Below are 25,404 nucleotides of genomic sequence, written 5' to 3' on the forward strand. Positions count from 1 at the left end.
TGTCAGCACCCCAGCCCAGCCCAGGGGTGTCTGTGCAGGCCCAGCTCTGGCAGCAGGGCTGCGCGCCGGCCGCGGGAGCCGCGCTGGAAAATCCTGCGCTAGGCTCGCCTTGATCCCCACGCGCCCCGGGGGACGCGTTTGCCGCCAGGGCATGTGTTTTCAGTTCTTGCCGAGGCCGACTTGAGAAATTTTCTCTCCCTCCCAGCTTCTCTGTTGCAAACAGCAACCGCAGGGCCGGGGCGGCTCAGGATGATAAATGAGCTGCTCTGTCCGGGCGCAGCCGAGACCCGGGGAGCTGCTCCGAGGCCGCGTCCCAGCGGGGCACGGGGGGAACGGGGGAGCCGGGGGCTTGTGGAGCCTCAGGAGAGGGGCACGGGGGGTTGGTGTTCCATGGCAGGCTGGGGAGGGGGGTTTGGCCCTGCTGAGCTCCGGACTTTGAATACGGCGCGTTGTTTCTGGCCCATCTGCGGAGCAGGCGGGGGAGCATCTGTCGGCTGTGCTCGAAGGGTGGGCTGAGCTGGTGGCCGCGGCTCCCGGGGGAGCTCCAGCTGGGCAGCTGGGCTGAGGCATTCCCGGATCCGCTGCTGCTGCTGCTGCTGCTGCTGCTGCTGCCTGGGGTCAGGGATCCATCCGGCCCAGTGGCCCCTTTCCATCCGGGAACAGAGGTGACACCGAGACACCGTGCGCGGCTTTAAAGAGCATCTGAGTCATGCCCACCCCGAGGCGCGGCGCTCCCGCTGCCCTCGGCGCATAGAGCAGCCACCACATCAGCCCTATAAATAAATAAAATACAACGAGGCCCTGCTGTCTTCTGGAAACCCCTGAAAAAGCCCCGTGGAGCCAGTTCTCCCAAGGTATCGTGTTCCCGCTTTGTGCGTTGCCTCCCACCCCCTGCTCCTTTACTACCGGAGCCATCTGCGTGGAAACTGGACCCGGGTCCCCGAGGAGCCCTCGTGCCCCTGCCCGCGCTCCAGCTGATGTCACACAATCTGGTTGATCTCAGGGCCAGTTGCCGGGGAGCACCGGACGCTGTCACCCGCAGTCCGGGTGGGAGGTGACACTGAGGCTTGGCCAGCCCCAGGGGGACCCGGACGGGGCGGCCCGAGCAGTGCTGAGGAGCAAGGGGCAGCGTGGCTTCTGCGCATCATCTGGGTGTGCTGGCACGTGGCTCAGGCATCCGTCCTGCTGTCCCTCTGTCCCTGTGTCCTATCCAACCTTGCCTCTTTGGGTTTCATCCTGCACCCTCCCAGCTCAGGCGGATTTGCAAGGACAGCACCTGGGATATTGCAGTGACTTGCTGTGAACTCAAACTCCACAGCGCTTCCTACTAAAACGACTGTTTGAAAAAAAAAAAAAATCCCCCTTCCAGTTCCTAATATATTTATTTAATCGGGAGAGCCGTGCCGAGCCGGTGGGCACGCTGACGAGCCGCTGGGGTGGTTAATCAGTCAGGTTTAATTGAGGCTGGCCCTGGGCACAGTTTGCGCTTCCGCGGTGCCTATTGTCCAAGGACAGCAAAGTGCTTTCCAAGCATTAAATCTTATCGCGGGCTGCGAGGCAGGTAAGGATATACCGGGATTATTGCATGCGCCGCTGAAACGCCGCCAGCTCCGGCTGGGAACGCATCAGCTATTTACCAGTGAGTGGCAAAGCGACGCAGCATTTTAGGACCGAGCGGGAAATAGAATCTGGTATTGAACTGGAACAGCGGCAGCAGTTTGAAAGTGGGAAATAAATTACCGGGGGTGGTCGGGACACCGAGTTAATGGCTGGAAAGGGCAGGAAAGGGCCGCTGCTCTCGGTGGGATCCGTGAAGCAGGACGCGGTGCCTTTAGTGGGTGCGAGCCGCACAAAGCGCCGTGGGGCGGCTTGGGGGTGCCGGGTGGGACACGGGTGGGACACGGGTGGGACACGGGTGACGGGCGCGGAGGGGACATCGCGCGGGGGCCGGTGCGGGGATCCCGGTCACAAAACGCTCGGGGGCCGGCCGTGTAAATCCCCACGTCCCTCCCCGCCGTGGGGTCCCTGGGCCGCGCTGGCTCCGCGCTGGCTCCGGGCGGGCTCCGGGCGGGCGGGGGGTGGCAGGGGCTCGTTCCTCCCTCCGGGCCCCCCCGGGCGGGCAGGTCGCGGCGGGGGGGCCGGGGAGGAGCCGGGCCGGGGGCGCCGGGGCCGGGAGGCGGCCGGCAGCCGCCCTTCCTCCGCGCCGCCGGCGGGACCCAAACTTTCGCACCGAACTTTTATCCCGGGTTTATTTTTGTTGCCGTCCGTGGGTATTTTGTTGTTGCCGCGGGGAGCTTTTTTGTTGTTGTTGTTGTTGCCGTTGTTTTATCATAATTTTTTTTTTCTTTCCTTTCTCGCTGCCTTCCCCCCGGCGGGAGGAGGCGGGCGGAGGGGTGGGGGGGGGAGCGCTCCGCAAACCCGCCCCCCGAGCCTGCGTGTCCGGCGGAGCCGCGGGATGAGCCGGGGGCGGCGATGAGCGCGGCGGGGCCGGGGGCGGCGGCGGGGCCGGGGGCAGCGGCGGCGCCGCTCTCCCGCAAGCAGCGGCTGATGGCCGCGCTGGCGGCCGGCGAGGCGGCGGCGGCGGCGGCGGCGGCGGCGGGGGGGGGCGGCCCCGGGACCGCGCAACCCTCGGCGCCCCCGCTCTGCTGCTTCATCTGCGGCGGCGGCATCAGCCGCGGCAAAGAGCTCAAGCTTCAAGTGCGACCCCCCCGCGACCACCGGCCCTTCTTCCCCTTCCTGCAGCACCAGGAGCCGGCGCCCGGAGCCCGCGCCGTCTCGGCGGAGGGCTGCGCCCTGGTCTGCGCTGTCTGCCGCTGCTTCCTGGGCGAGCAGTGGGACTCCTTCGAGCGCAGCCGCACGCCGGTGGAGAAGCGCATGTACTGGCTCAAGCGGCCCCATCAGTGCGAGGCGGCGGCGGCGGCGGCGGCGGGGGGAGCCGGGCTGCGGCGGGGGGCCACGGGCTGGGACCCCGCCGCGCCGCCGCGCCGCGCCGCCGGCCACCCGGAGGAGGAGGAGGAAGAGGAGGAGGAGGAGGAAGGGCCGGCAGCCGGCTCCGAGCTCTCCGAGCTCTCCGACGCCGAGCCCCTGTCGGAGCCCGAGGGGGCGGGCGGCGCTGTGCGGGCCCCCCCGGCGGCGGGCAGCGAGCGGGGGCCCCCCTGCTGCTCGTCGGACAGCGAGATCAACATCACCAGCGAGGAGGAGGAGGAGGAGGAAGGCAGCGAGCGGCCCGCTTGGGCACCGGGCACCGCCTGCTACATCTGCGGCAGCCCCCTGGCACCGGGCGCCCAGCACCGCGTCCACGTGCAGAAGCAGGAGAAGAGCTCGCCGGGACCTTTCTTCCCGTTCCTGTGGCTGCACAGCCCCCCGGCGGGCGCCCAGCCGCTGTCGCCCACCGGCAGCACCCTGGTGTGTCCCTGCTGCTTCGCCTCGCTCATGCAGCAGTGGCAGAGCTTCGAGCTGGCCAACGTGCCCGTGCTGCAGCGGCTCTACGTGGTGCCCCTGGGCGCCGGGGCCATGCCCGCCAAGGGCCGCCGCGGCGTGAAGGAGGACGGCTCGGGCATCCCGCCGCTGCCCGAGGCTTGCTACCTGTGCGGGGAGGAGTGCGGCAAGGAGGCGAGGCCGGTGGCGGCCAGAATCACCAACGGCAACGCCAAGAGCACGATGCATTTCCCCTTCCTCAGCCTCCTGCCCTGCCCGCCCGGCGCCAAGGGGCTCAACAAGCACTGGGAGGTCAGCAGCTGCCGCAAGTGCTTCGGGGTGCTGCAGGACCTGTGGGCCATGTACAGGGCCTGTCACAACGAGGAGCTCATCTCCTCCGTGCAGAGCTTCCTGGGCAGGTACCACCAGGTCTTCTCGGCCGGTGACCTCGCCGGCCACCCCGCTGCCATCAAGCCGGGTCCCACCTCCGTCTGCTACATCTGCGGGGCCGAGCTGGGGGCTGGCAAAGAGTTCCAGCTGAACGTCAACCCTCCGGGGCGCTTTGGGGAGAAGGAGCCCTTTTTCCCCTTCCTCACCGTGTACCCGCCCGCGCCGCGGGCCAGGCCGGCCGACTCCACGGGGCTGGTGGCCACCTGCATCCTGTGCTACCACGACCTGCTGGGACAGTGGCTGCAGCACGAGGGCAGGAACTCCCACCACCCCAGCAGCGCCTGGTCCCGCCAGTACAAGGTGGAGACCTTCGTCTGCTTCTTCTGCCGGCAGGAGAAGAAGCGGTGCCTTGGATTAAGGGCGGTTCAGGTGGCCAGGCTCCCCGTGTTCCTCTACACGCTGCGCGTGGCCAACAGCCTGCTGGTGGACGATGGCAAGCAGCTGACCATCGGCGCCTGTGCCGAGTGCGGGGCTGTGGTGCTGGCTGGCAAGAGCGTGACCCCGCCAGAGCTGCTGGCAGTGGCGCCCCCGGCTCTGCTCCCCAAGGTAAGGCAGCTGGCCAGGTCCCCGTCCCTCCTTTCCCTGCGCTTCCCACCTCTGGGATCCGGGAGGAGTTGGAGCGGTGACATAGATGGATGCTCGCGCTTTGGGTCTGGGTGCTGGGGGTGGATGCTAATGGATGGGGTGCCTTTAGCAGTGAACTTTTGGAGCTGTCAAGCTGCGAAGGAGCAGATGAAAACCCTTCCAGGAGGTGGGAAGAGCCAAGGGCTGTCCCGTTCCAGAAGTGTCGGTGTTGTTGGCAGCTTCGCGTGAGGGAGGTGGGAGCCAGGACAGAGGAAATGCCAACCCTGTCCTGCTGGCCATCAGGGGTGCTCAGAGGTGCCAGGGAGGGCTGCCTGGCCTGCCCTCCTTGGAGCATCCTTGGGAAGCTGGAAGGAGCTCATGGGCTCTGTAGGAAACTTCCCAACTTCTCCCCAGTTTTACAAGGTGCCTTAATGAGGGGATTTCCCTTGGAGGAGCCCCAGTTCTTCCCACAGCTGCTGGGTGAGCACAGGGCTGGGTTCCCCCCACTTATCCTGCAGTGAGGGCTCCCCAAAAGCCCTGCAGCCCTGAAGGTGTCATGGGTGTTGTGGCCCAGGTGCTGCCAGATTCCCCAGCTGCTCCTTTCTGGGGTTACGCAGGTTGCTTTGGGGCCATCACCTCAAAAGCACATGGCAGAGCAAAAGTTTATTCCTCCCAAGCTTGTCTTTCTCGTGGGATGGGAAAATAACAGCTTTTCCTCCCAAATTTCCAGCTTCTGGGAGCTCTCCAGAGCCGCTGCTCTGTACCACCAAACCAGGCCCGGGCTGGGCTCTGTCAAATGCCAACATCCCAAATCCCCGAGGTCATTTTCAAAGCCTTTCAGCTCCATCCGTAGCCAGAACCCTGCGGCTCTCAGAGGCGCTGGCATTTTCTTTAGAAATGTAAACCAGTCCTTCCCAGACAGCACTCCTTTTCTCTCCCACCACTCTCCCTTGGCTGCTCACAAATATAATTTCCCATTCAGCTGTGCTGGCTCCTGACCTGGGGGGACACTTGGAGAGGCACCAGGCAGGAGCTGCATCCACCTGGAGGTGCCAGGATGGCACAGGAGGTTGGGTTGGCACCAGTGCTGGGAATCCTCTGGAAGTTGTTCCTTTTGGGGGGTTCCCCAGCTCTGTCAGCCTGAGCTGGGTGGTCCTGACATAATTTTGGGTGGTTTGTGGATGGATTTCCATGGTTGCTGGGTGGGTTGTGATGCCCACGTGGTCATGGGTCTGGTGGCATTTGCAAGGTGGCCACGGAGGACTTGGGATTCAGGTGAGCAGCCCGTGGTGCTGATCCAGGGTGGGTGCAGCTGATGAGAGGGGCATCACCTGCATGTCCCCAGCTGCTTCTTCAGGCCTCTGCCCCCTTGGTGTCCCCATGATTTAAATCATTAAATTAACGTCCCTCGTGGGGACGTTATCAGCAGCAGTTTGTTCCAGCATGGGTGGGTTCCTGTGTGGTTCCTCAGTGACCCCCCCAGTTCCCAGCGTTTTTCAGGCACTCCCGTCCTCGTCCCCACTGGCCCCAATCCCAAACTCCCAGGAGGACACAGAGTGTGTCCCAGGGAAGGGACACTGTTGAGCTCCTCCTCTTGTTCCAGGTTTGCTAATGAGCAAATTAAGGGGCTGCTGCAGGGGGTTGGTGGCAGGAGGGACAGCAGGGCTGCCTGGGGACATCGTGGCCTGGTGGGGACTCTGGCTGGCCACAAGGTCCTGGCTCATTTTCCCTCCCTGTCCCCACATGCTTTCCAGCAGGCTGAGACCTCACAGATGTCAAGGTTATTTAAAACACGGCTTAATGCTTGGGCAGGGCACTTGGTTAATTTAGCTGTACCCTTGTTCAGCCATTCTTGCTGCTCAAAGTCACCCCAGATGAGCCTTTCACTCTTGTGTGACACCCAGGGCCCCGTGATGGTGGGACCAAGCTGGAGGGAATGAAATTAAATCATTAAATTAAAATGATTTAAATTTAATAAATCATTAAATTAAAATGATTTAAAAATCATTAAATTAAAACCCCAAAAGCCGCCAGACACCCCCACATGTCCCTGTTTGGGGCTGAGGTCCCCTTTGTGACATTGTGGAGGTGCTGATGAGGGACCCCCACATCTGGGGCTTGCCAGGAGGGAGGAGCCACTGATGTTTGGTATGGGTGGTGCTGGTTTGGTGGTGGGGAGCAGTGGAGCAGGCAGGGCTCTGGGGAGCTGTGGTGGTGCCTGAAGCTCTCCCTGCTGCAGGAGGATCTCCTGGAGGTGAGCTCTGCACAACCCTGCTGTGGTTGGCACATGTGGGGCGGGTTTGGGTTGTCCCTTCCAAGAAGAAAAGGCAATGCTGGGTGTAGAAGGGGAATCTGGCTTGGGCATCCTTTGGCTTGTCACCCTTGGTGCCCAGATGTGCGCTGTGGAATGGATTTTCTGTCCAGCTGTGCCCCTTACAAGGGGAAGATCAATGCACTTATTAGTGCATTGGGGCTCTGATTTTGGAGTATCCAGGTGGGATTCTCCTGCTGATCAGGATAAATTCCCTGTGCATCCCCCTGGGGAGTGCCTGAGCTGGTTCCTCGAGCGGCTGCTGCTGGGAGCCATGGCTTTGCATGGACCCCAAAATGCCCAGGTTTGGTCGCTTCCCAGAGGTGACAGTGACCTGCTCCAGGCTGGCTGTGCCTTCTCAAGCCACCCCCAGGCTCTCCAGCCTCTCCTCAGGGGTGGAGTGATGCATTCCCAGCTCAGGGCTGCTTGTCCTCAGCCTGTCTGGCATCCTCAGTGTTCTTTGCTCACCAGGAACAGCTTCCCCTGTCCTCCAGCTCTCCCCATCCTCACCTTCCACTGCTCCCCCTGCACTTATGTACGACTAAAAGTGACTCTTGAGGTTTTCTGGGTTTTTTTCCCCCTTAAATGCAACTTTTGGGAAATACTTCCAGGTGTTTGGAAAGCTCTCAAATCCTACCATAACTCAGGCACAGCTGTTTAGGACAACCGAGTGATCAGGCCCAGCCCACACAGGTTTATAACCAGCAGGAATTGTCACCTGATGTCCTGTGACAAGGTGACCCACTCGGTGGCTCAGGGATCTTGTCTGTGTGGATTTTAGTAAAGGCTTTGGCAGCATTTCCCTGCAGAAATTGGCTGCTCATGGCTTGGATGGGTTGCTGTTCCTTGGGTACAAAACTGTCTGGGTGCTGGGCCTGGAGGGTGGCAGGGAATGGGGACGTGTCCAGGTGGTGGCTGGTCACCAGGGGTGTCCCCAGGGCTCAGCGTTGGGGCAGCAGAGCTGGGAAGGGGCTGAGGGAGCTGGGCAGGGGCTCAGCTTGGAGAAAAGGGGGATCAGGGGGGCCCTTGTGGCTCTGCACAGCTCCTGACAGGAGGGGACAGGCTCCACTCCCAGGGAACAGGGACAGGAGCAGAGGGAACAGCCTCAGACTGGGCCAGAACAGGCTCTGGGTGGTTATTGAGGAAAATTTCTCCACTGGAAGGATCACCAAGCTCTGGCACAGCTGCCCAGGGCAATAATGGAGTCGCCATTCCTTGAGGGATTTAAAAAACGTGGCACTTGGGGACATGGTCACTGGTGGCCTTGGCAGTGCTGGGAGAGCAGCAGAAAGATGATCTCGGAGGGTTTTTCCATTTTCCAGCCCAAACAAATCTGTGGTTCTGTGCTCAGTGTCCTTTGGTGCTGTGGAGGTGTTGGCATGGATCTCACTGCTGTTCCTCGGGCTGGTTTCTGGGAATCTCATGGAGTTTTCCAAGCCCCATTCCCGCTTTTCAGAGCACACCTGGGGCTGGCGGTGTGGCTGCTCCCAGCTGCTCCTCAGCCTGGTTTCTGGGAATCTCGTGGTGTTTTCCATACCCCATTCCTGCTTTTCAGAGCGCACCTGGGGCTGGCGGTGTGGCTGCTCCCAGCCTGCTCCTCAGGCTGGTTTCTGGGAATCTCATGGAGTTTTCCATGCCCCATTCCCACTTTTCAGAGCACACCTGGGGCTGGCGGTGTGGGGCTGTGCCTGGCAGGGCACAGCCAGGCCCCAGGGGCTGAGTTCTCTGTATTTGCTAATTGCCAGCAGTGCTGTTGGCTCAGCTGGGGATTTGGCCCCTGCTGCAGGTTCCCAGCTCCAAAGGTCATGGCTGCATTTCCAAATCACTGCGTGGAGCTGACAGCTGTTGGTGGGCACTTTCCTTTTGGCTCTCAGAAAGGGCTTTGGGCAAAAATCAAAGAGTTTCTTGTGTTCTCCACTAAACCTTGTCCCACTGATGCTGAGCAGCAGCCAAAGCTCCTGGGTGCCAGGAAAACAAACCCAGAAGGCAGGGAGTGATGCCTGAGCACTCCTCCTGCATTGCACCAGGCCAGATGATGGGATATTTGGGTGCACTGCAGCATGAGAATTGAGAGACCTGTGTAGGAAGAGCCCCAGGCACTTCTTTGCATCTTTCATGGATTTTGAAGGAAATCAAAAACCTTCTGGCCACTGGCAGTGTTCTGGGTGGTGGTGCCTTTTTGGCCAAGCTGGTGGCACCTCTGTGTCCCTGCCCAGGCACCATGTGTGGGCTCCAGGGGGGTGGCACAGGCTGCGCTTGGCTGCTCCTCATCCCTTAAATAAGGAGCAGAGCTGGTCTAACTCACCTCAACCTCTTGGCTTCCAGCTTGGGTTGGTTTTGGTGGTTTTACCTTTGCTTTGTGTGGCAATTTTTGCCATCAGGAATTCCAGCAGATTCAGAGCAGAGTTTTAGCTAACTCTACTGGGATAAACCTGTTCAGTCTGCAGATTCAGAGCAGGGTTTTAGCTAACTTCACTGGGATAAACCTGTTCAGTTTGGAGATTCAGAGCAGGGTTTTAACTAACTTTACTGTGGTAAACCTGTCCAGTTTGGAGATTCAGAGCAGAGTTTTAGCTAACTTTACTGAGATAAACCTGTTCAGTTTGCAGATTCAGAGCAGAATTTTAGCTAACTTTACTGAGATAAACCTGTTCAGTTTGCAGATTCAGAGCAGAGTTTTAGCTAACTTTACTGAGATAAACCTGTTCAGTTTGCAGATTCAGAGCAGAGTTTTAGCCAGCTTCTCTGGGGTAAACCTGTCCAGTTTGCAGCGTGTGAAGTTGTTTTTAGTGAGGCCTTTCAGCAAAGCAGCTGCTCAGCCAGCGCCGACCCGGGCTGGCATTTTCAGCTGAGATCTCAATCCCAGCATGGAGGTGGCAATATAATCATGAGATGACTTCATGTCTCGGGGCACGGCCTCCCCTGGGATCGTGTTCCCACATGGCAAACAAAGAAACAACTCGGGGAAAATGCACCCTGGGCTGTGACAGTGTTCACAGGGGTCCCGGGATGAGGGAAGAGATGAGGATCTGACTCCATGTTTCAGAAGGCTTGATTTATTATTTTATTATATATATTATATTAAAACTATACTGAAAGAATAGAAGAAAGGATTTCATCAGAAGGCTGGCTAAGAATAGAAAAGGAAAGAATGATAACAAAGGCTTGTGGCTTGGACAGAGAGTCTGAGCCAGCTCACTGTGATTGGCCATTAATTAGAAACAACCAACACGGACCAATCACAGATGCACCTGTTGCATTCCACAGCAGCAGATAATCAATGTTTACATTTTGTTCCTGAGGCCTCTCAGCTCCTCAGGAGGAAAAATCCTAAGGAAAGGATTTCTCACAAAAGATGTCAGTGACACTGGGCTTTCCCCTGCCACTGAGCTCAGGGCTGCCCTGCCGAGTGGGACCAGCACCTGGCTGTCCCTCCTCATCCTCACCTGACACTTTGCCTGTGTCAGTCACCCCTGGGGTTTCCATCTGGGGCTGTTTGTCCTTCATCATCCCCGCTGTGGGGAGCAGCACAGGGGTCTTTGCTCAGGCCAGGCTGACCTTGCTGGACCAGCTGTCCCAAATTCCAGGGCTGCGCTGCCAGCGCCGCGTCCTGCAGGCCTTGTGCTGACTCCACAGCTCACCAGCTGGCTGCTATATATTTATATTTATTTTTCACCCTGCCCTCCCTGCTCTCTGCTTTCTCCCTGCCTTTCCCAAAAGCAGCAGCTCCGGCAGGCACCTGCCACAAACGCTGCTCTGCCAGCGTGCTGCACGCCCTGAAACACCACCCTGGGGACAGGCAGCGGCTCCGCTCCCACCCCATGCAGGCAAAACGCTTTTGCAAGCTCTGCAGCATCCCCTGGAGCGGCAGCCAAGTCGGGGACGGGGTGAAGGGCCGGCTCTGGCTGCTGCAGACGGACAGATGTTGTGTGCAGGCTCTTGGCCCTCCCCAGCCGTGCGGGAAGCTCGGTCACGGGGGGCAGCCCGGGATGCTCCTTGGCCGCTGCCCAGCCAGCAGGGACTTCCCTGCACAGCAGCGCGGGTGCCTGGCCTTCCAAGCGCATCAGCAACGGCAGGAGTTGGCTTTTCACCCCTCAGGAGACCGGCTGGGTGCTGTCCTCACACCCCTGTCACTGTCCTTGGGCGGCGAGGAGCCGCCTCCGTCTCCCGAGCAGGTTTTGGGGACCCACAGTGTTTTGGGGCAGGTTGTGGGGACCCACAGTGTTTTGGGGCAGGTTTTGGGGACACACAGTGTTTTGGGGCAGGTTTCGGGGACACACAGTGTTTTGGGGCAGGTTTTGGGGACCCACAATGTTTTGGGGCAGGTTTCGGGGACACACAATGTTTTGGGGCACTGGGCAAACCTGCTTTGCCAGGAGCCCGTTTACACCTCTCTGGCTGCAGGAGGTGCCCTGGATATGTTCCCACACTGTTTTTTTGGGATTGGGAGAGCTCTGTTTGCCCCCTGATGGCACCTTTGGCTCCTTTTTTAGAGATGATCCTGTGCTGCTGGGCAGCATCTGGCCAGATGTTCTTCCCTCCAAAAGGCCATGATGCCATCCTGGCTTGGTAGGGCTGGCATGAAAGTGTCCCTCTGGTGTGTCAGGGGGACACTGCCCTCCTTGGGGACTGCCAGGGTGGGCATTGGGTGCAAACCCAGGGAGATGCTGAGGCAGGGGCACCCCTGGGAGCTGGGGCAGAGCCTGGCTGGCTGTGCCAGCCTCCCGGCCGTGCCAGGCTCTGTTCCTCAGGGAACAGCTGGCACTGGGACCCTTTCCAGCAGCACGGCTCCCCCAGGCCCCGTCCCAGGGCAGTGACAGCCCCGGGTGCCCACGGCCAGGGCGGGTGGCAGCGGTGCCCCGGGCGTGCCTTGGCTCCTGGCGGTGCCACTGCGGGGCTGCTCCTGTGCCAAGGGCAGCACTGCCAGCCTGGGTGCCCTCCCTGGGCCCTGTGCAGGGTGCCAGAGCCCGGTGCCAGCCCAGGCTGCTGCGGGCAGGTCGCGGTTTGCTCCCAGTGCTGGGGGAGCAGCTGAGCCGTGCCCTGGCTGGATGGGCAGCCTCGTGCAGCTGCTCTGGCTGCTGAGTGACTCCTTCTCCCTGCTGGATCTTCGGGAGCAGGGCAGGGATGGAGGGGATGGCTCCAGGGTGGGTTTTTGGCTGGGCTGGGAGAAGGGTGACGTTACCTGGGCGCTCTTCACAGCCTGCCGTGGGCATGACGCTGCTTCTCCCTCTTTGGTTTCCTCCTTTTCCTCCCCCCTTCCCCGTTAGCACAAGTGCTGCTGGGCTTTAGGAGCTCTCTTCAGGGAGGCTGAAGTCATCTGTTTACCCACGGAGCTGTGCTTGGAGCAGCAGCTGCCCCGGCTTTGCCTCTGCAACCTGCGGGAGAGGGGCCTGTGCTGAGCGTGCCGTGACCTGCACTGGGGCAGGGCGAGCCTGGGGGGCTCCAGGGTGCCTCACATCCAACCCCATGCCATGCCATGCCATGCCATGCCATGCCATCCCATCCCACCCCATCCTACCCCATCCCGTCCCAACATGGGCCTGAGGTGTCCATGCTGTGCTGTGCAGGTGTAGGAGCTCCTTTCATCCACAGAACTCCCAAATTTCTGTGTTTTGGTGGCCATATCCAGGCACCAGTGCTGGATGGGCCGTTCCTGGTGGCACAGGGACCTGCTGCAGGATTTACCAGGGGTTATTCCATTCCAGCATTGCCTGCCCTGGTGTCGTGGCAGAGCCAGGTCTTGGCAGGGGTGAGCAGCTGGGTTTTGGGGCTGGCTTTGGCCAGGAATTTGTGGGAAGGGTCCTTGGTCAGGAATAAGTGTGTGTATATATATATACATTTAGATTTAGATTTAGATTTATTTATATATTTCTATATATATATATGGATGGATGGATGGATGGATGGATGGATGGATGGATGGATGGATGGATGGATGTCTCCTGCCCCTCTCCTTGTCCTCACTGCCAAACCAGCCTCATTTTCCTCTCCCCGTCTCTCCCCCTGGCTGTGGGAGCAGGCAGCAGGAGTTATCCCCGAGTGCAAACACTGCAAACACAAACACAAGGCCTTTCAGTTCTCGCTGGAGGCAGCGCTGCCAAGGTCAACCTGCTGTGGGGACAGGCCTGGCTCGTCCCTGCTGGGCCTGCTCTTGGTGAGGGTGGCACCCCAGAGGTGTCCCAGTTGTTCCCAGTGTGGCACCCCAGGGGTGTCCTGGTTGTTCCCAATGGGGGCTCTGGGGGTGTCCTGGCTCTTCCCAGTGTGACATCCCAGGGATGTCCCAACTGTTCCTGGTGTGGGGCTCCCAGGGGTGTCCCGGCTTTTCCCAATGTGGGGCTCTGGGGGTGTCCCGGCCATTCCCAATGTGACATCCCGGGGGTGTCCCAGTTGTTCCTGGTGTGGGGCTCTAGGGGTAACCCAGGTCTTCCTGGCTGTCCTGGGATGTCCTGGCTCTTCCTAATGGGGTCTCTGGGGATGTCCTGGCTCTTCCTGGTGTGACATCCCGGGGCTGTCCTGGCTCTTCCTGGTGTGGGGCTCTGGGGTGTCCTGGCTGTTCCCAAAGGGAGCTCTGGGGGTGTCCAGGCTATTCCCAGTGTGACATCCCAGGGGTGTCCTGGCTGTTCCCAGTGTGGCACCCTGGGGCTGTCCCAGTTGTTCCTGGTGTGGGGCTCTGGGGATGTCCCGGCTGTTCCCAGTGTAACATCCTGGGGGTGTCCCAGCCGTTCCCGGTGTGACACCCCAGGACTGTCCCTGCTGTTCCCAGTGTGGGGCTCTGGGCTGTCCCTGCTTTTCCCATTTTGGGGCTCCCAGGGCCGGGGGCAGCCGGCTCTGCTGCTGCAGACACAGTCCAGATGCTCCGGCTGCGGCGTCTCTGGAGGGGGAGATGAATTCGCTCCTGCCGTCTTCTGTTTTCAGTCCAGAACATCTGCACAGTAACTGGGAAATCTGGGCTTTCTCCTGCTTCTCAGCCAGCTCCTGTCAGCCCTTTCCTCTTCCAAAAAGGGGTTTGGTGGTTGTTATTTTTTTTCCCCTTCCCCTTCCCGCTATTGCCTGTGCTGTGTAACCTGCTCCCTGCTGTGCATCCTGTCAGGGCTCTGCTTGGGTTTTACTCCAGAAGGAGCATTTGGAGGGACCTCCCCACCTCAGCCACCTCCTGAGCTCAGGGATGTGGATCCCCAAGAGCAGATTTTCCTGCTCTTGTGGCACTGGCATCACCCAAGCTGCTGTATCACCCATTCCAGTTTTTTTCCTCATGCTGCTCCTGGAGCCTGGGTGCTGCACGCTGAGCGCCTGGGGCTGGACAACCCCTCCCAAAAGCTGGCACTGGGAAGCACTGGAGGCTGCAGGGTGGCCCCCACCCTGCTCCCTGTTCTTTCCAGCCCTGAGTGGCTTGGCCAGGCCGGCCCTGGGCTGGCCAGGCCAGCTCTGGGCTTGGCAGCATCCCACGGGGTGAGGTTTGTTCCGCAGCCGCTGGCTCCGGCTCCTGGCACGGCTCTGGTGGGTACTGGGCACCTCCTTCTCCTTGCTGCTGCTTCCACCGTGCCATGGGGACCCTCAGGAAACGTCACCCCAATAACTGAGCCCCTGGATGAGGAATAAATCCTGCTGTTGTGTCCTTCCTCCCTTTCCATGCAGCCTGTGCTCTCACCCTGACCTTCCCCACTGGAGATGCTGGGGTCCAGTGAGCCCAAACCGGGCTCCATCCTTTATCCACCCTGCTCCTTCTGCTTCACTCACACCGATTTCCTGCCTCTTTGCTCCTCTTTTGGTCCTTTTGCTGTGTTTTGCCCCACCCCTTGGTGCCCTAGTTGTGGCTGTGCTGGCGCTGTGCCCGGTGCCCTCTGCTCCGAGCGGAAGGAAGGGCTCCAGGGAGGGATGGCAGCGTTGGGGTGATGCCAGAGGGGTTTGGCCTTGCTTTGGACAGGGAACTGGGCTCCAGGGAAGGATGGCAATGCTGGGGTGATGCCATCTGGGACGGGGGACTGGGCTCCAGGGAGGGATGGCAGCGTTGGGGTGATGCCAGAGGGGTTTGGCCTTGCTTTGGACAGGGAACTGGGCTCCAGGGAGGGATGGCAATGCTGGGGTGATGCCAGAGGGGTTTGACCTTGCCTGGGACCCCTCAGAGGGGCTCTGGGGTGCTGGGATCATGGATATCATGGGTGCTGCTCCCCCAGGTGGAGAGGGGGCTTGCAGGACACAAAGAGACAGTGGAGGAAGGAGATGCCACCTCTCTCTTTGGGGACCTTGGGACAAAATGCAAATGGTGCTGCTCCCCCTTGGAGGAAGGGGGGAAACGCTCAGGATGAGATGATTTTGGGTGGCCTTGAGGGGCCAGCAGGCTGCCTGGGGGGATGGCTGGCTGCGAGCTTGGCACCCGGAGGTGACGTGTGCCCGCTGTCCCTGTGCCGGGGACAGCCACACAGCCCCGGCCTCGCAGCTGCTATTTCTGTCCAGCCACCACCGTCGGGGCCAGCAGCTGCTGCCCTTTCCCTCCCCATGCCCTCGGATCCGTGGGATGCATGGAGACAGGATGAGGAATCCCCCCAGCGTGGGCAGCAGCTCAGTCCCCCTCGGGATCTCCCTTCCAGCCCCGTTTTCCTCCCGTTTAACCCCGGGCTGTGCCTGAGTTTGGCAGAAATAGCGCTGGGCTGGAGAGAGGAGGGTGGCAGGGCCGGGAGGGGGCCGGGGTGCAGGGGGAGGTCCGGTTTCTCCCTTTCCTGGAGGAATTGGGGAGGCCACATGCTGCCAGCAGCGTTTGGCTGGTAGAGGCAAGCGGAGGCTCCGAGGAGGCGAGCAGGCGTCTGCACAGATGGAAATTTGATCACCCACGGCTCAACAGATTGTTTGATTTATTTTAAAATCAAGCAGATGGCTGCAACAGGAGTTTGTTTAAGTTCAGCTCTGAGCTGGGCCAACGGCCAGGATACTCGGGGGTAGGCGTGCCAAAAAATGTTCAATGACTTTGGTCATCACCCACCTCTCCTCCTCCTCCTCCTCCTCCTCCGCCTCCCTCCTTGCCTCGCTCCAGCACACACACACCCTGCTCCCCCTCTTATCGCATCCTCGCCTTCATCTCTTGGCTCCTGCAGCTCGCTTTGTCTCTCCCGGCGGGCGCAGCCTTGCCCTCCACTTTTCCTCCCCTTCCAGGGGCTCCGGAGGGTTTAACTCTTCCCCAGCCACCCCCTCGCCCTGCTTCCCTTCTGCTGGAGGGGATTGAGGGAGAGCCCCCATCCCTGTCCCCTCTGGGACCAGTCTGGGGGGATGGAGAGCTCTGGGAGCTGGCTGGATGCCCAGAGGGACACCCTGCCCCACACCCTGCCCTATTCCCTGCTCCACTCCCTGCCCCACACCCTGCCCTATTCCCTGCCCCACACCCTGCCCCACACCCTGCCCTATTCCCTGCTCCACTCCCTGCCCCACTCCCTGCCCTATTCCCTGCCCCACACCCTGCTCCACTCCCTGCCCCACTCCCTGCCCCACACCCTCCCCACTCCCTGCCCCACTCCCTGCCCCACTCCCTGCCCCACACCCTGCCCCACACCCTCCCCATTCCCTGCCCCACTCCCTGCCTCACTCCCTGCCCCACACCCTGCCCCACTCCCTGCCCCATTCCCTGACCCCATGGCTGTCCCTCTGTGGTGAGGAGGGGGTGGATGCATCCTGGTGTCCCCCAGCCTGGCTGGGTTGGGGTCCCAGCAGTGTGGGACCCCCATGGTGGGCTGTGAGGGCTGATCTGGGCACGGAGCAGAGCCCCTGCTGCAGCCCTGGTGGCTCTGGGTGAGTTCCTGGCCTCGCTGCCACATGGCCAGCGGGGCAGGGGCTGGAGGAGCCAGTGGGACCGGCCTGGGGTGTGCTGAACTGCTGTAAATGGGATGGGGCCTGCTACGCTCAGGCCTTTAAATCACCCAGCGCCACCAGGCTGGCACCACCCGGGGGTGGCACAGGGTCCCCAGCACGTGTGGCCATGTCCCCCCAGCCTGCCAGGGGCCATCTGGGATGCTCTCTGTGGCAGGGACACGGAGCTCTGGGACAAGTGGGTGGGATGCTCCAGGACCACCGGGCATCCTTGGTGCCCTTGGGATACCCCTGTGCCCCACAGGACCACAGCAGGCTGAGTGCACCCTCTCCCTGCAGGCTTTCCTGCCAGAGAATCACCCATTTTCCCATTTTTGGGAGCAGATCTGTGTAATGGGACCCCTCCCCAGCTCCCCTCTCCCCTCCAGGCGGGGCTGGGGGCTGCGGCTCCTGCCGGGAGCAGCGTGTGGGGCTGGAAGGGGTTAAGGCAGGCAGAGGAAAACAAGAGTGCTGCAGGGCCTGGGTGGCTGACAAGCCAAACAACTGTTTTTGACTCACTGCTGCTGCCTTGCCAAGTGCAATTGCTTCCACATTCCCATCCCCTGGCTGCAGGGGCGCGGGGAGATGTTGGCTTCTTGTGGTCAGCAGCGGAAGGGGGATGCCGGGGGAAGGGCTGGCTCTGCACGGCTTTTCCTCAGCTCTTCCCTCTTCAGTTCCCCTCCCTGGCCAGGGGCAGGGGTGATGGTGGTGCCAGGGGGGTGATGGTGGTGCCAGGGGGGTGATGGTGGTGCCAGGGGGGTGATGGTGCCATGGTGATGGTGGTGCCAGGGGGGTGATGATGGTGCCATGGTGATGATGGTGCCAGGGGGGTGATGATGGTGCCAGGGGTGTGATGGTGGTGCCAGGGGGGTGATGGTGGTGCCAGGGGTGTGATGGTGGTGCCACAGGGGTGATGGTGGTGCCAGGGGGGTGATGGTGGTGCCAGGGGGGTGATGATGGTGCCAGGGGTGTGATGGTGGTGCCAGGGGTGTGATGATGGTGCCAGGGGGGTGATGGTGGTGCCAGGGTGGTGATGGTGGTGCCAGGGGGGTGATGGTGGTGCCATGGAGGTGAAGGTGCCAGGGGGGTGATGATGGTGCCAGGGGGGTGATGGTGGTGCCAGGAGGGTGATGATGGTGCCAGGGGTGTGATGGTGGTGCCACAGGGGTGTGATAATGGTGCCATGGGGGTGAAGGTGCCAGGGGTGTGATGGTGGTGCCACAGGGGGGTGATGATGGTGCCACAGGGGGGTGATAATGGTGCCAGGGTCACTCAGCCCAGCTCCTGGTGGAGCATCCCCTGTGCCAGAGTTGAAGGTGGGAGAGGGAATGGGGGGTAAAATGCACCCCCAGGGTGTCTGTGCTGCCTTTCCCTGCTGTTTGTCTGCAGGGAGGAAGCTGAGGAGTGGCTCCTTCCCTCTCAGGGGGTGTTGGGGGCCAGCAGCTCCCATTTCCCCCCCTCTCCATCCCTTCAAGCCCCACATCCTCAGTGTCCCCATTCCGACCCTCCGCAGGGGTGGGGAGTGATCCCATTGCTCTGAGATCTGAGCTCTCCCGTGGGGCTGGGCCCCCCACCTTGCCTGGGTGTCTGCAGGCTTTGGGGGACACACACACAACCCCAATAAAACCCCCAGGCCTCCGGGTGCTGGTGCTGCGGTGCTGGAGACAGGAAGAAATCATTCCTTGGAGAAGAGGCTGGGGAGTTACAGCGAAGATTTGAGCCGCTCAGGGTCGCTGCTTTGTGGAGTTAATTATCTTTTGAGTCTGGGTTTTTTGGGTGTTTTTTGAGTCGGTGGTTTTTGGTTTTTTTGTTTTTTTGTTTTTTTTTTTTTTCTCCTTGGGATTATTTCTTGGCAAATGAGGCGTCGTTGTGAAGCGCTGAGCTCTGCTCCCTCCGAGCTCCTGGCTGCTAAGTGCTGTGGAGGAGATCCTGCTCTTAAAAAAAAAAAAAAAACAAAAAAACCCCAAAAATCAACACGTGCAAAAAAATAAAAACCACCCTCAAAAAAAGCCCTGCTGCTTTTGCAGTGTGAATATGGGGTCTGGGATAGCTCAGGGGGATTCTGTGCTCCTGGAGGTGTCTCTTTGGGGAAGCTGGAGCAGGAACCTCCTGTGGGCAGCTCTGGGATGGGCAGGGGAGGATGTGGAGGTGCTTGGAGGGTACCTGGGCCATGCAGGGCCAAGCTCCAGCCTGGATTGGGGTCTGGAAGGAGCCCCCAGCATTTGGGAAGCTGTGGGGGTGTGCTGTGAGCTGGCCCTTGGGTGAGGAGGGCGTTTATGGGGCAGCTGTTTCCCCATTTGGGATGTTGGGATATTGCTCCAGCACCGCATTCCCGTCACCCTGCGGCTCCTGGGGCTCTGCTGCTGCCTCCCCCACTTTGGAGAGGCCATTTCCCCCTGCTGGCTGTGGGGAGGGTCTGGCTGTGCTGGGACAGCAGGGCTGGGGTGCTGAGCATGCCTGGATGCTGTGGGATAAATGGGATGCACACCTGGAGCTGCTCCTGCAGGCTCGGGCTCCTGCTGCTGTCCCTGGTGAATCTCAGCCTCCTTTGCTGAGTCCCAGGGGAGCAGGAGCTGCTGCTGCTGGAGGTCAGCATGGAAATCCCTTCCCCTGTTCGTGCTGCAGGAAGGAGCCCCAGAGGTTCCTCCAAAACATCCCAATGTCCATGAGGGATGGGAGAGGCTACACTGGTCTGGCAGCTGAGACTGCACCACTGGGACAGACAGAGAGACACAGTATCCATCACCCCACCTTCAGCAGGGCTGCAGCCCCATCTCTGCCCCTGTCCTGAGCACCCAGCACCCTGCAGGACCCACCCACACCATCCACACCATCCTGACACCCTGCAGGACCCACCCACAGTATCCATCACCCCACCTTCAGCAGAGCTACAGCCCCATCTCTGCCCCTCTCTGAGCTCCCACCACCCTGCAGGACCCATCCATGCCGCTCCCACCCCGCTGGCGCCGGGGGTGTCGCCAGTTTGGGTGCAAACCCCCAAACTCTGCCCATCACGCCCAGGGGCCCTCCCAGCCGCGGTGGCAGGGGACGCTGCTGTCCCCTGTGATGTGGGACACCTTGCCAGCCCCTAATCCCGACATGAGAAGGCAATTAGGGGCCGGGATGGGCAGATGGGGCGCAGTGCCGCCGCCGTGGGGCTGCTGCTGGGGCTGGGGCTGCCTGGGCTGCCTCTGCCGCCTCCTCCTCCTCCTCCTCCTCCTAATGTGTTTGCAAATCCTCCCCAGCTGAGGGGATTAAAGCCGGCATCTGGCTCGCTTTAGAATATTAAAACAAAGGGAGTTGTAGGCGCCATGATCGGGGGCAGGCGAGGGAGGGAGCGGGGCCGGGGCTGGGGGGGCTGCAGGGAGAGCCTGCAGGAATCCCCCCCTCCCTCCCCAGCCTTCCCACCGGCGTTTCCCTAAGGAATAAAGCATTTCCCGTGGCTTGGCAGCAGGGCACAGCACCGGGGCGCCGGGGGGATGCTGGAGGCGGGTGGGCCGCGCTGGGGGTGCTGTTTGGGGGGGGTACAGGGAGGTTTCTCTCTCTCTCTCTGTGCTTTTTCCACCCCGTGGAGCTGTTCTGGAAGCGGCAGGAATTCAGGAAGCCGGCGTGCGGCGGGTGCCAAGTCAGGCTGTACCGCAGCCAAGCCCCTGCTTGTTTTCTCGTCTTGCTGGAGCCAGTAAGTGACCTTATTAGCTTAGGGGGCAGCTGCCTTATTAACACACATCTGGCGGCGAGGGGGCCGCATAGGCCCGATATTGTCTGCCTGCCTGCTCCCGGCGTGGCTGGGGGGCTCCCCCCGTGGTTTTGCCACCCCTCCCATCGGCAGGGCTGGCATCCAGGCAGCCCCACTGCCCCCCATCCATCCCCGTGCAGGATTAAGCAGATGGGGTTAGGATTTGTTGAGGATTAATAATTTAAGGTTATAATCTGTGTGAGGTTATAATCTGTGGTGGAGAGGGGGAGTGGGGTCCCCCAGCAGTGTGCTGTTGGCATTCCCATGGATGCTGCCCCATCTCCCATCTTGCTTTTTGGGGCACAGCATCGCCCTGCAGGATGGGATCGCTCCGAGGGGCTGGACCACCCATGCAGCATCCTCGCATCCCTGCCAGCAGCCGGGGTGGGCACTGGGGTTTCCTTCTGGATTGGCGTCAGCGTCTCCTGCAGCAAGGAGAGCCTGGAGCGTGCTGGGTTCGGGGCTTTTCCAGCACATTTGGCTCCTGAAGCCGGGGGGTTCCCAGGAGGATGGGAGCTGGGAGGCTCCTGCTGTGCCAGCACAGGGAGCTGGGCGCTTTTTGCTGGTGTTGAACCACCCCGGGCTCTGTGGGTGCCCATCCCATCGCAGCCACCATCCAGCCCTGTGCCAGCGCCCAGCCTCACCCAGGGCTGCCCATCTCCCCTCCCTGGCTGCAGTCAGAGCCAGGCTGGGAGCGCCCCTGTGCCCCATGCCCTGACCTGGCACATCCCTGGGGGGCACCGGGTGCCCGCCCTCCCCTCCAGCACACAGGGATGCCCTTTGTCCTTCTTGGCCTGTGGTGGAACTCGGCAGCTCTTGGCTTCTCCCTTCTGTTTTGGGAAACTCAAAACATTTGCAGGGCGGCCCACTCGCGCCCTGCCGCCACGGAGAGAGGCACTTGGCTGACTCCTCTGCTTTCCTTGGCCGCTGCTCGCGCTCGGGGGGGGGCTTTTCTCCACCTCCTCACCCCTCTTTTTTCTTCCCTCCCCCCCTTTTTTTTTTTTATTTTTTAAAAAATTTTTTTCTTCCCTAGGCTGTAAGCTTGGAGAAATATCCCCAGCCTGCAGGAAGAGCCCAGGGGGGCTTTTCTTCACCTCCTCACCCTCTTTTTTCTTTTTCTCCCCCTTTTTTTTTTTTTTTTTTAAATTTTATTTTTTATTTTATAGTTTTGGGGGTTTTTTTTGTTTTTTTTTTCTTCCCTATGCTGTAAGCTTGGAAAAACACCCCCAGCCTGCAGGAGGAACCCAGGGGGTGGCTTTTCTCCACCTCCTTACCCCTCTTTTTTCTTTTCCCCCCCCAATTTTTTTTTTTTTTTGGGCTTTTTTTTAATTTAATTTTTTTTTATTATTTTATTTATTTTTTTCTTCCCTATGCTGTAAGCTTGGACAAACACCCCCAGCCTGCAGGACGAGCCCAGGGGGGGCTTTTCTTCACCTCCTCACCCCTCTTTTTTCTTTTACTCCCCTTTTTTTTTTTTGGTTTTTTAATTTTATTTTTTATTTTATGTTTTATGTTTTTTTTTTTTTCTTCCCTATGCTGTAAGCTTGTAAAAACACTCCCAGCCTGCAGGAAGAGCCCGGGGGGGGCTTTTCTCCACCTTCTCGCCCCTCTCTTTTCTTTTTCTTCCCTTTTTATTTTTATCATTTTTTTATTTTTTCCTTCCCTATGCTGTAAGCTTGGAGAAACACCCGCAGCCTGCAGGAAGAGCCACCCAGGGGTGGCTCTGTTGGTGCCCACCAGCCCCTGGCACTGACCTTGTTGTCTGCTGGGAAGGGCGGCTGTGCCGGGTGGCCGGAGCAGCCCCAGCACTAATGAGCTCTGCCTGAGCAGCAGGATTAATTAGCTGCTGGGAGGAGAGGGGGGAGCATCCTTGTGCGGGGGCTCGGTGCCACCCGAGCCTGGCACAGGGGTGGGATGCTCCAGGAGGAGATGTGGCTCTTCCTGGAGCAAACGCCACGAGCCAGAAGGGGAGAGGGAATCCAGGTGCGAGAGCTGCTGATCAGTCATGCAGGCTCCTGCTCTCTGTATTCTATTTTTTTTTTCCCCAAAAAAAAGCGTTGTAGGTTTTTTAATTGATGTTCTTGTGCTGTTTCCAAACCCAGGGTGTGACATGGATGTGTTCCATATGTCCTGTGCAATGTAAAGTGACACTACAGGGGACAAAGTGGCAGCTGGCTGGGAGCTGAGTGTGGACAGGGCCTGACTGTGTGCTGGGGTGAGCCCTCACCCCAAAATCCCGAGGGATTGGAGATGATCAGGAGCGTTCTGTTGGTGGCTGTCACCCTCCTGGAGGGTGTCCCCAAACCTGGCTTTAGGTGTCCCATTTATCTGGGTGGATTTTTGGGGGGTTGGCTCTGTGCCTTGTCCTCCTCCAGCCCCTCAGTGCCCCTCTGCTCTCCAGAGAAGCATCCACGGGGCAGAGGTGACATCAGGGGGCCCTGCAGAGACAAGCAGGGACACGGTGACACGGTGTCGGGGCCGGGAAGGTCGCGAGGACGCGGAGCTTGAACTTGAATTAGACGGTAATTGCGCCGTGCCTAATTACAGGCAGGGAGCAAATCACTGCGGTGCCGCACAAAGTGTCTGACGCGGAATAACGAGCGTAATTAGCAATCAGACGGGAAGCTGCTGCCCCCCCAGAGCCCTGGGGAGCCCCTCACGCAGCATCTGCCCCTGCCTGGGGTGGTTTGTGCCCCCCAGAGTGGGACATCTGCCCCCCAAACCCCCCAGAGGGGACATTGGTGCAGCAGGGACACCTGGGGTGGGCTGAGGTGCAGCTGGTGGCTGTGTCCATCCCTGTGTGTCTGTGTGTCCAGGTGTCCGTCCCCATGCAGATCCGTGTCCAGGTGTCCCTCCCCATGTGTGTGTGTGTCCAGGTGTCTGTCCCCACACGGATCCGTGTCCAGGTGTGTCTGTCTGTCTGTCCCCTCCCAGATCTGTGTCCAGGTGTCTGTCCCCACACAGATCCATGTCCAGGTGTCTGTCTGTCTGTCTCCACACAGATCCATGTCCAGGTGTCCGTCCCCATATGGATCCGTGTCCAGGTGTCTGTCTGTCCGTCCCCACACATATCCGTGTCCAGGTGTCTGTCCCCTCCCAGATCCGTGTCCAGGTGTCCGTCCCCACACACATCTGTGTCCAGGTGTGTCTGTCTGTCCGTCCCCACACAATCTGTGTCCAGGTGTCCGTCCCCACACACATCCGTGTCCAGGTGTCTGTCCCCACACACATCCGTGTCCAGGTGTCTGTCCCCACACAGCCCCATGTCCAGGTGTCTGTCCCCACACACATCCATATCCAGGTGTGTCTGTCTGTCTGTCCCCACACACATCCGTGTCCAGGTGTCTGTCCCCTCCCAGATCCGTGTCCAGGTGTCTGTCCCCACACAATCCGTGTCCAGGTGTCTGTCCCCTCCCAGATCCGTGTCCAGGTGTCTGTCCCCACACGGATCCGTGTCCAGGTGTCTGTCCCCTCCCAGATCCGTGTCCAGGTGTCTGTCCCCACACACATCCGTGTCCAGGTGTGTCTGTCTGTCTGTCCCCACACAGATCCGTGTCCAGGTGTCTGTCCCCACACAGACCCATGTCCAGGTGTCTGTCCCCACACACATCCGTGTCCAGGTGTGTCTGTCTGTCTGTCCCCTCCCAGATCCATGTCCAGGTGTCTGTCCCCACACAATCCGTGTCCAGGTGTCTGTCCCCTCCCAGATCCGTGTCCAGGTGTCTGTCCCCACACAATCTGTGTCCAGGTGTCTGTCCCCACACACATCCGTGTCCAGGTGTCTGTCCCCTCCCAGATCCGTGTCCAGGCGTCTGTCCCCACACGGATCCGTGTCCAGGTGTCCGTCCCCGCCCCCGGGTGTGTCCAGCTGTGCAGCCCGTGCCTGCTGCCAGCCGTGCATTAATGCAGCCTGACGCTAGAGCGCACCAGCAGCATGTCGTGACATCCTCCCTCCCTCCCTCCCTCGCGGGGACACGGCTCCCAGCAGGGCCACCTGCCCCGGCCACCCTGCTGTGACCTCCCCTGGCCCTGGTGGCCGCAGGGGACATCAGTGTGTGTCAGGGCTGGGAGTGACAGTGCCTGATTGCGCTCGGAGGGAGTGGGAAGGGAGGAGAGCTGTGGCACCCCAAAATCCCCCCTGCCATCCCAGCCTGGCTGCTGTCACCCCTTGGGGACCGGGAGGAGGGCAAGGAGTGTCTGGCTGCTAATTAGCTGCACTTTTAACGATGCCGCTGTCGGTTTAGGGAATGTGTGTCCCCCCCTCGGGGAGGCTGGGGAGCTGATCCTGAACCTCCTCTCCTCTACCCCAGCACCCAAGGGCTGAGGAATTTCCTCCCTGTGGGCATGAGGGCACCTCCCAGCCCCAAAACGCCCCTGCCCGAGGGTGCCAGGCTGCTTTGGTGACTTCACTCCAACTCCTGCTGGCCCTGGAGCCACCTCACTCCTGTCCCCAAGTGCCATCCCTCTGTCCCCTTCCCAGCACCTTCTGGGAATCCCAGCAGGATTTTTGGACTGGTTTGTCACTGGGTTTTTAGAGGGGTCTGAGCACATCAGTGGCACCATGGGGATGCTGTCCCTGCTGTCCCTGAGTGCTGGGGCAGGGTGAAGGTCACGCCTGCTCCTCCTCCTCCTCCGTGCCCGTCTCCTTCCCGCCTCCCCTGCTGCCTTCTCCTTTTTTTGTTTCCCCCTCTTGGAGCAGCTGTTCTCTAATAAGCTGTTAATGATGATACAGTAAGTAGGAGCAGAGAGTCCTGCGGGAGCTGCCACGATTTGTGTAATTGGCCTCAGAGGAGACAGAAGTATCTAATATTTACATGCCGGTATTAGTCCCCCGGGAGCCCGGCTGGGCTGGCACTGAGGCAGCTCCAGCCTCAACCTCCCTGCTCCCCCCTGATGGATCCTCAACATCTCCTGTGGCTGGGAACTGCTGGATGGGAATGGGGGGGATCCCCCCCAAAAAAACGGCCGGGGGTGGCTGAGATCCCCAGCAAATCTGGGGTTTTATTTCAGGTGTTGGATTGCTGCAGGAGTGGCTGAGCATCCCCAGTAAAATCTGGGGGCTTTTTGCAGGTGTTGGATCACCCCAGGAGTG

The 25,404-nt window shown here is 60.3% G+C and overlaps 1 protein-coding gene across 2 annotated transcripts in view; it reads left to right on the forward strand.

Annotated features, from left to right (window-relative positions):
* Positions 1 to 2,472: 2,472 nt before the first annotated feature.
* The window catches only part of GSE1 (Gse1 coiled-coil protein), a 103,579-nt gene continuing 80,647 nt past the window's right edge, over positions 2,473 to 25,404 (forward strand). Inside the window, exon 1 of one of the 2 annotated variants that reach the window (XM_054269535.1) lies at positions 2,473 to 4,413. In XM_054269535.1, coding sequence (XP_054125510.1) covers positions 2,473 to 4,413 — 1,941 coding nt within the window. The remainder of the gene's footprint in view (positions 4,414 to 25,404) is intronic. The other variant, XM_054269536.1, reaches the window with a different exon arrangement.

This window comes from Melozone crissalis, unplaced genomic scaffold (genome assembly GCF_028551555.1).
Source record: "Melozone crissalis strain CALT ecotype California unplaced genomic scaffold, PUWL_Pcris_2 ptg000007l_1, whole genome shotgun sequence".
Classification (NCBI taxonomy): Eukaryota; Metazoa; Chordata; class Aves; order Passeriformes; family Passerellidae; genus Melozone; species Melozone crissalis.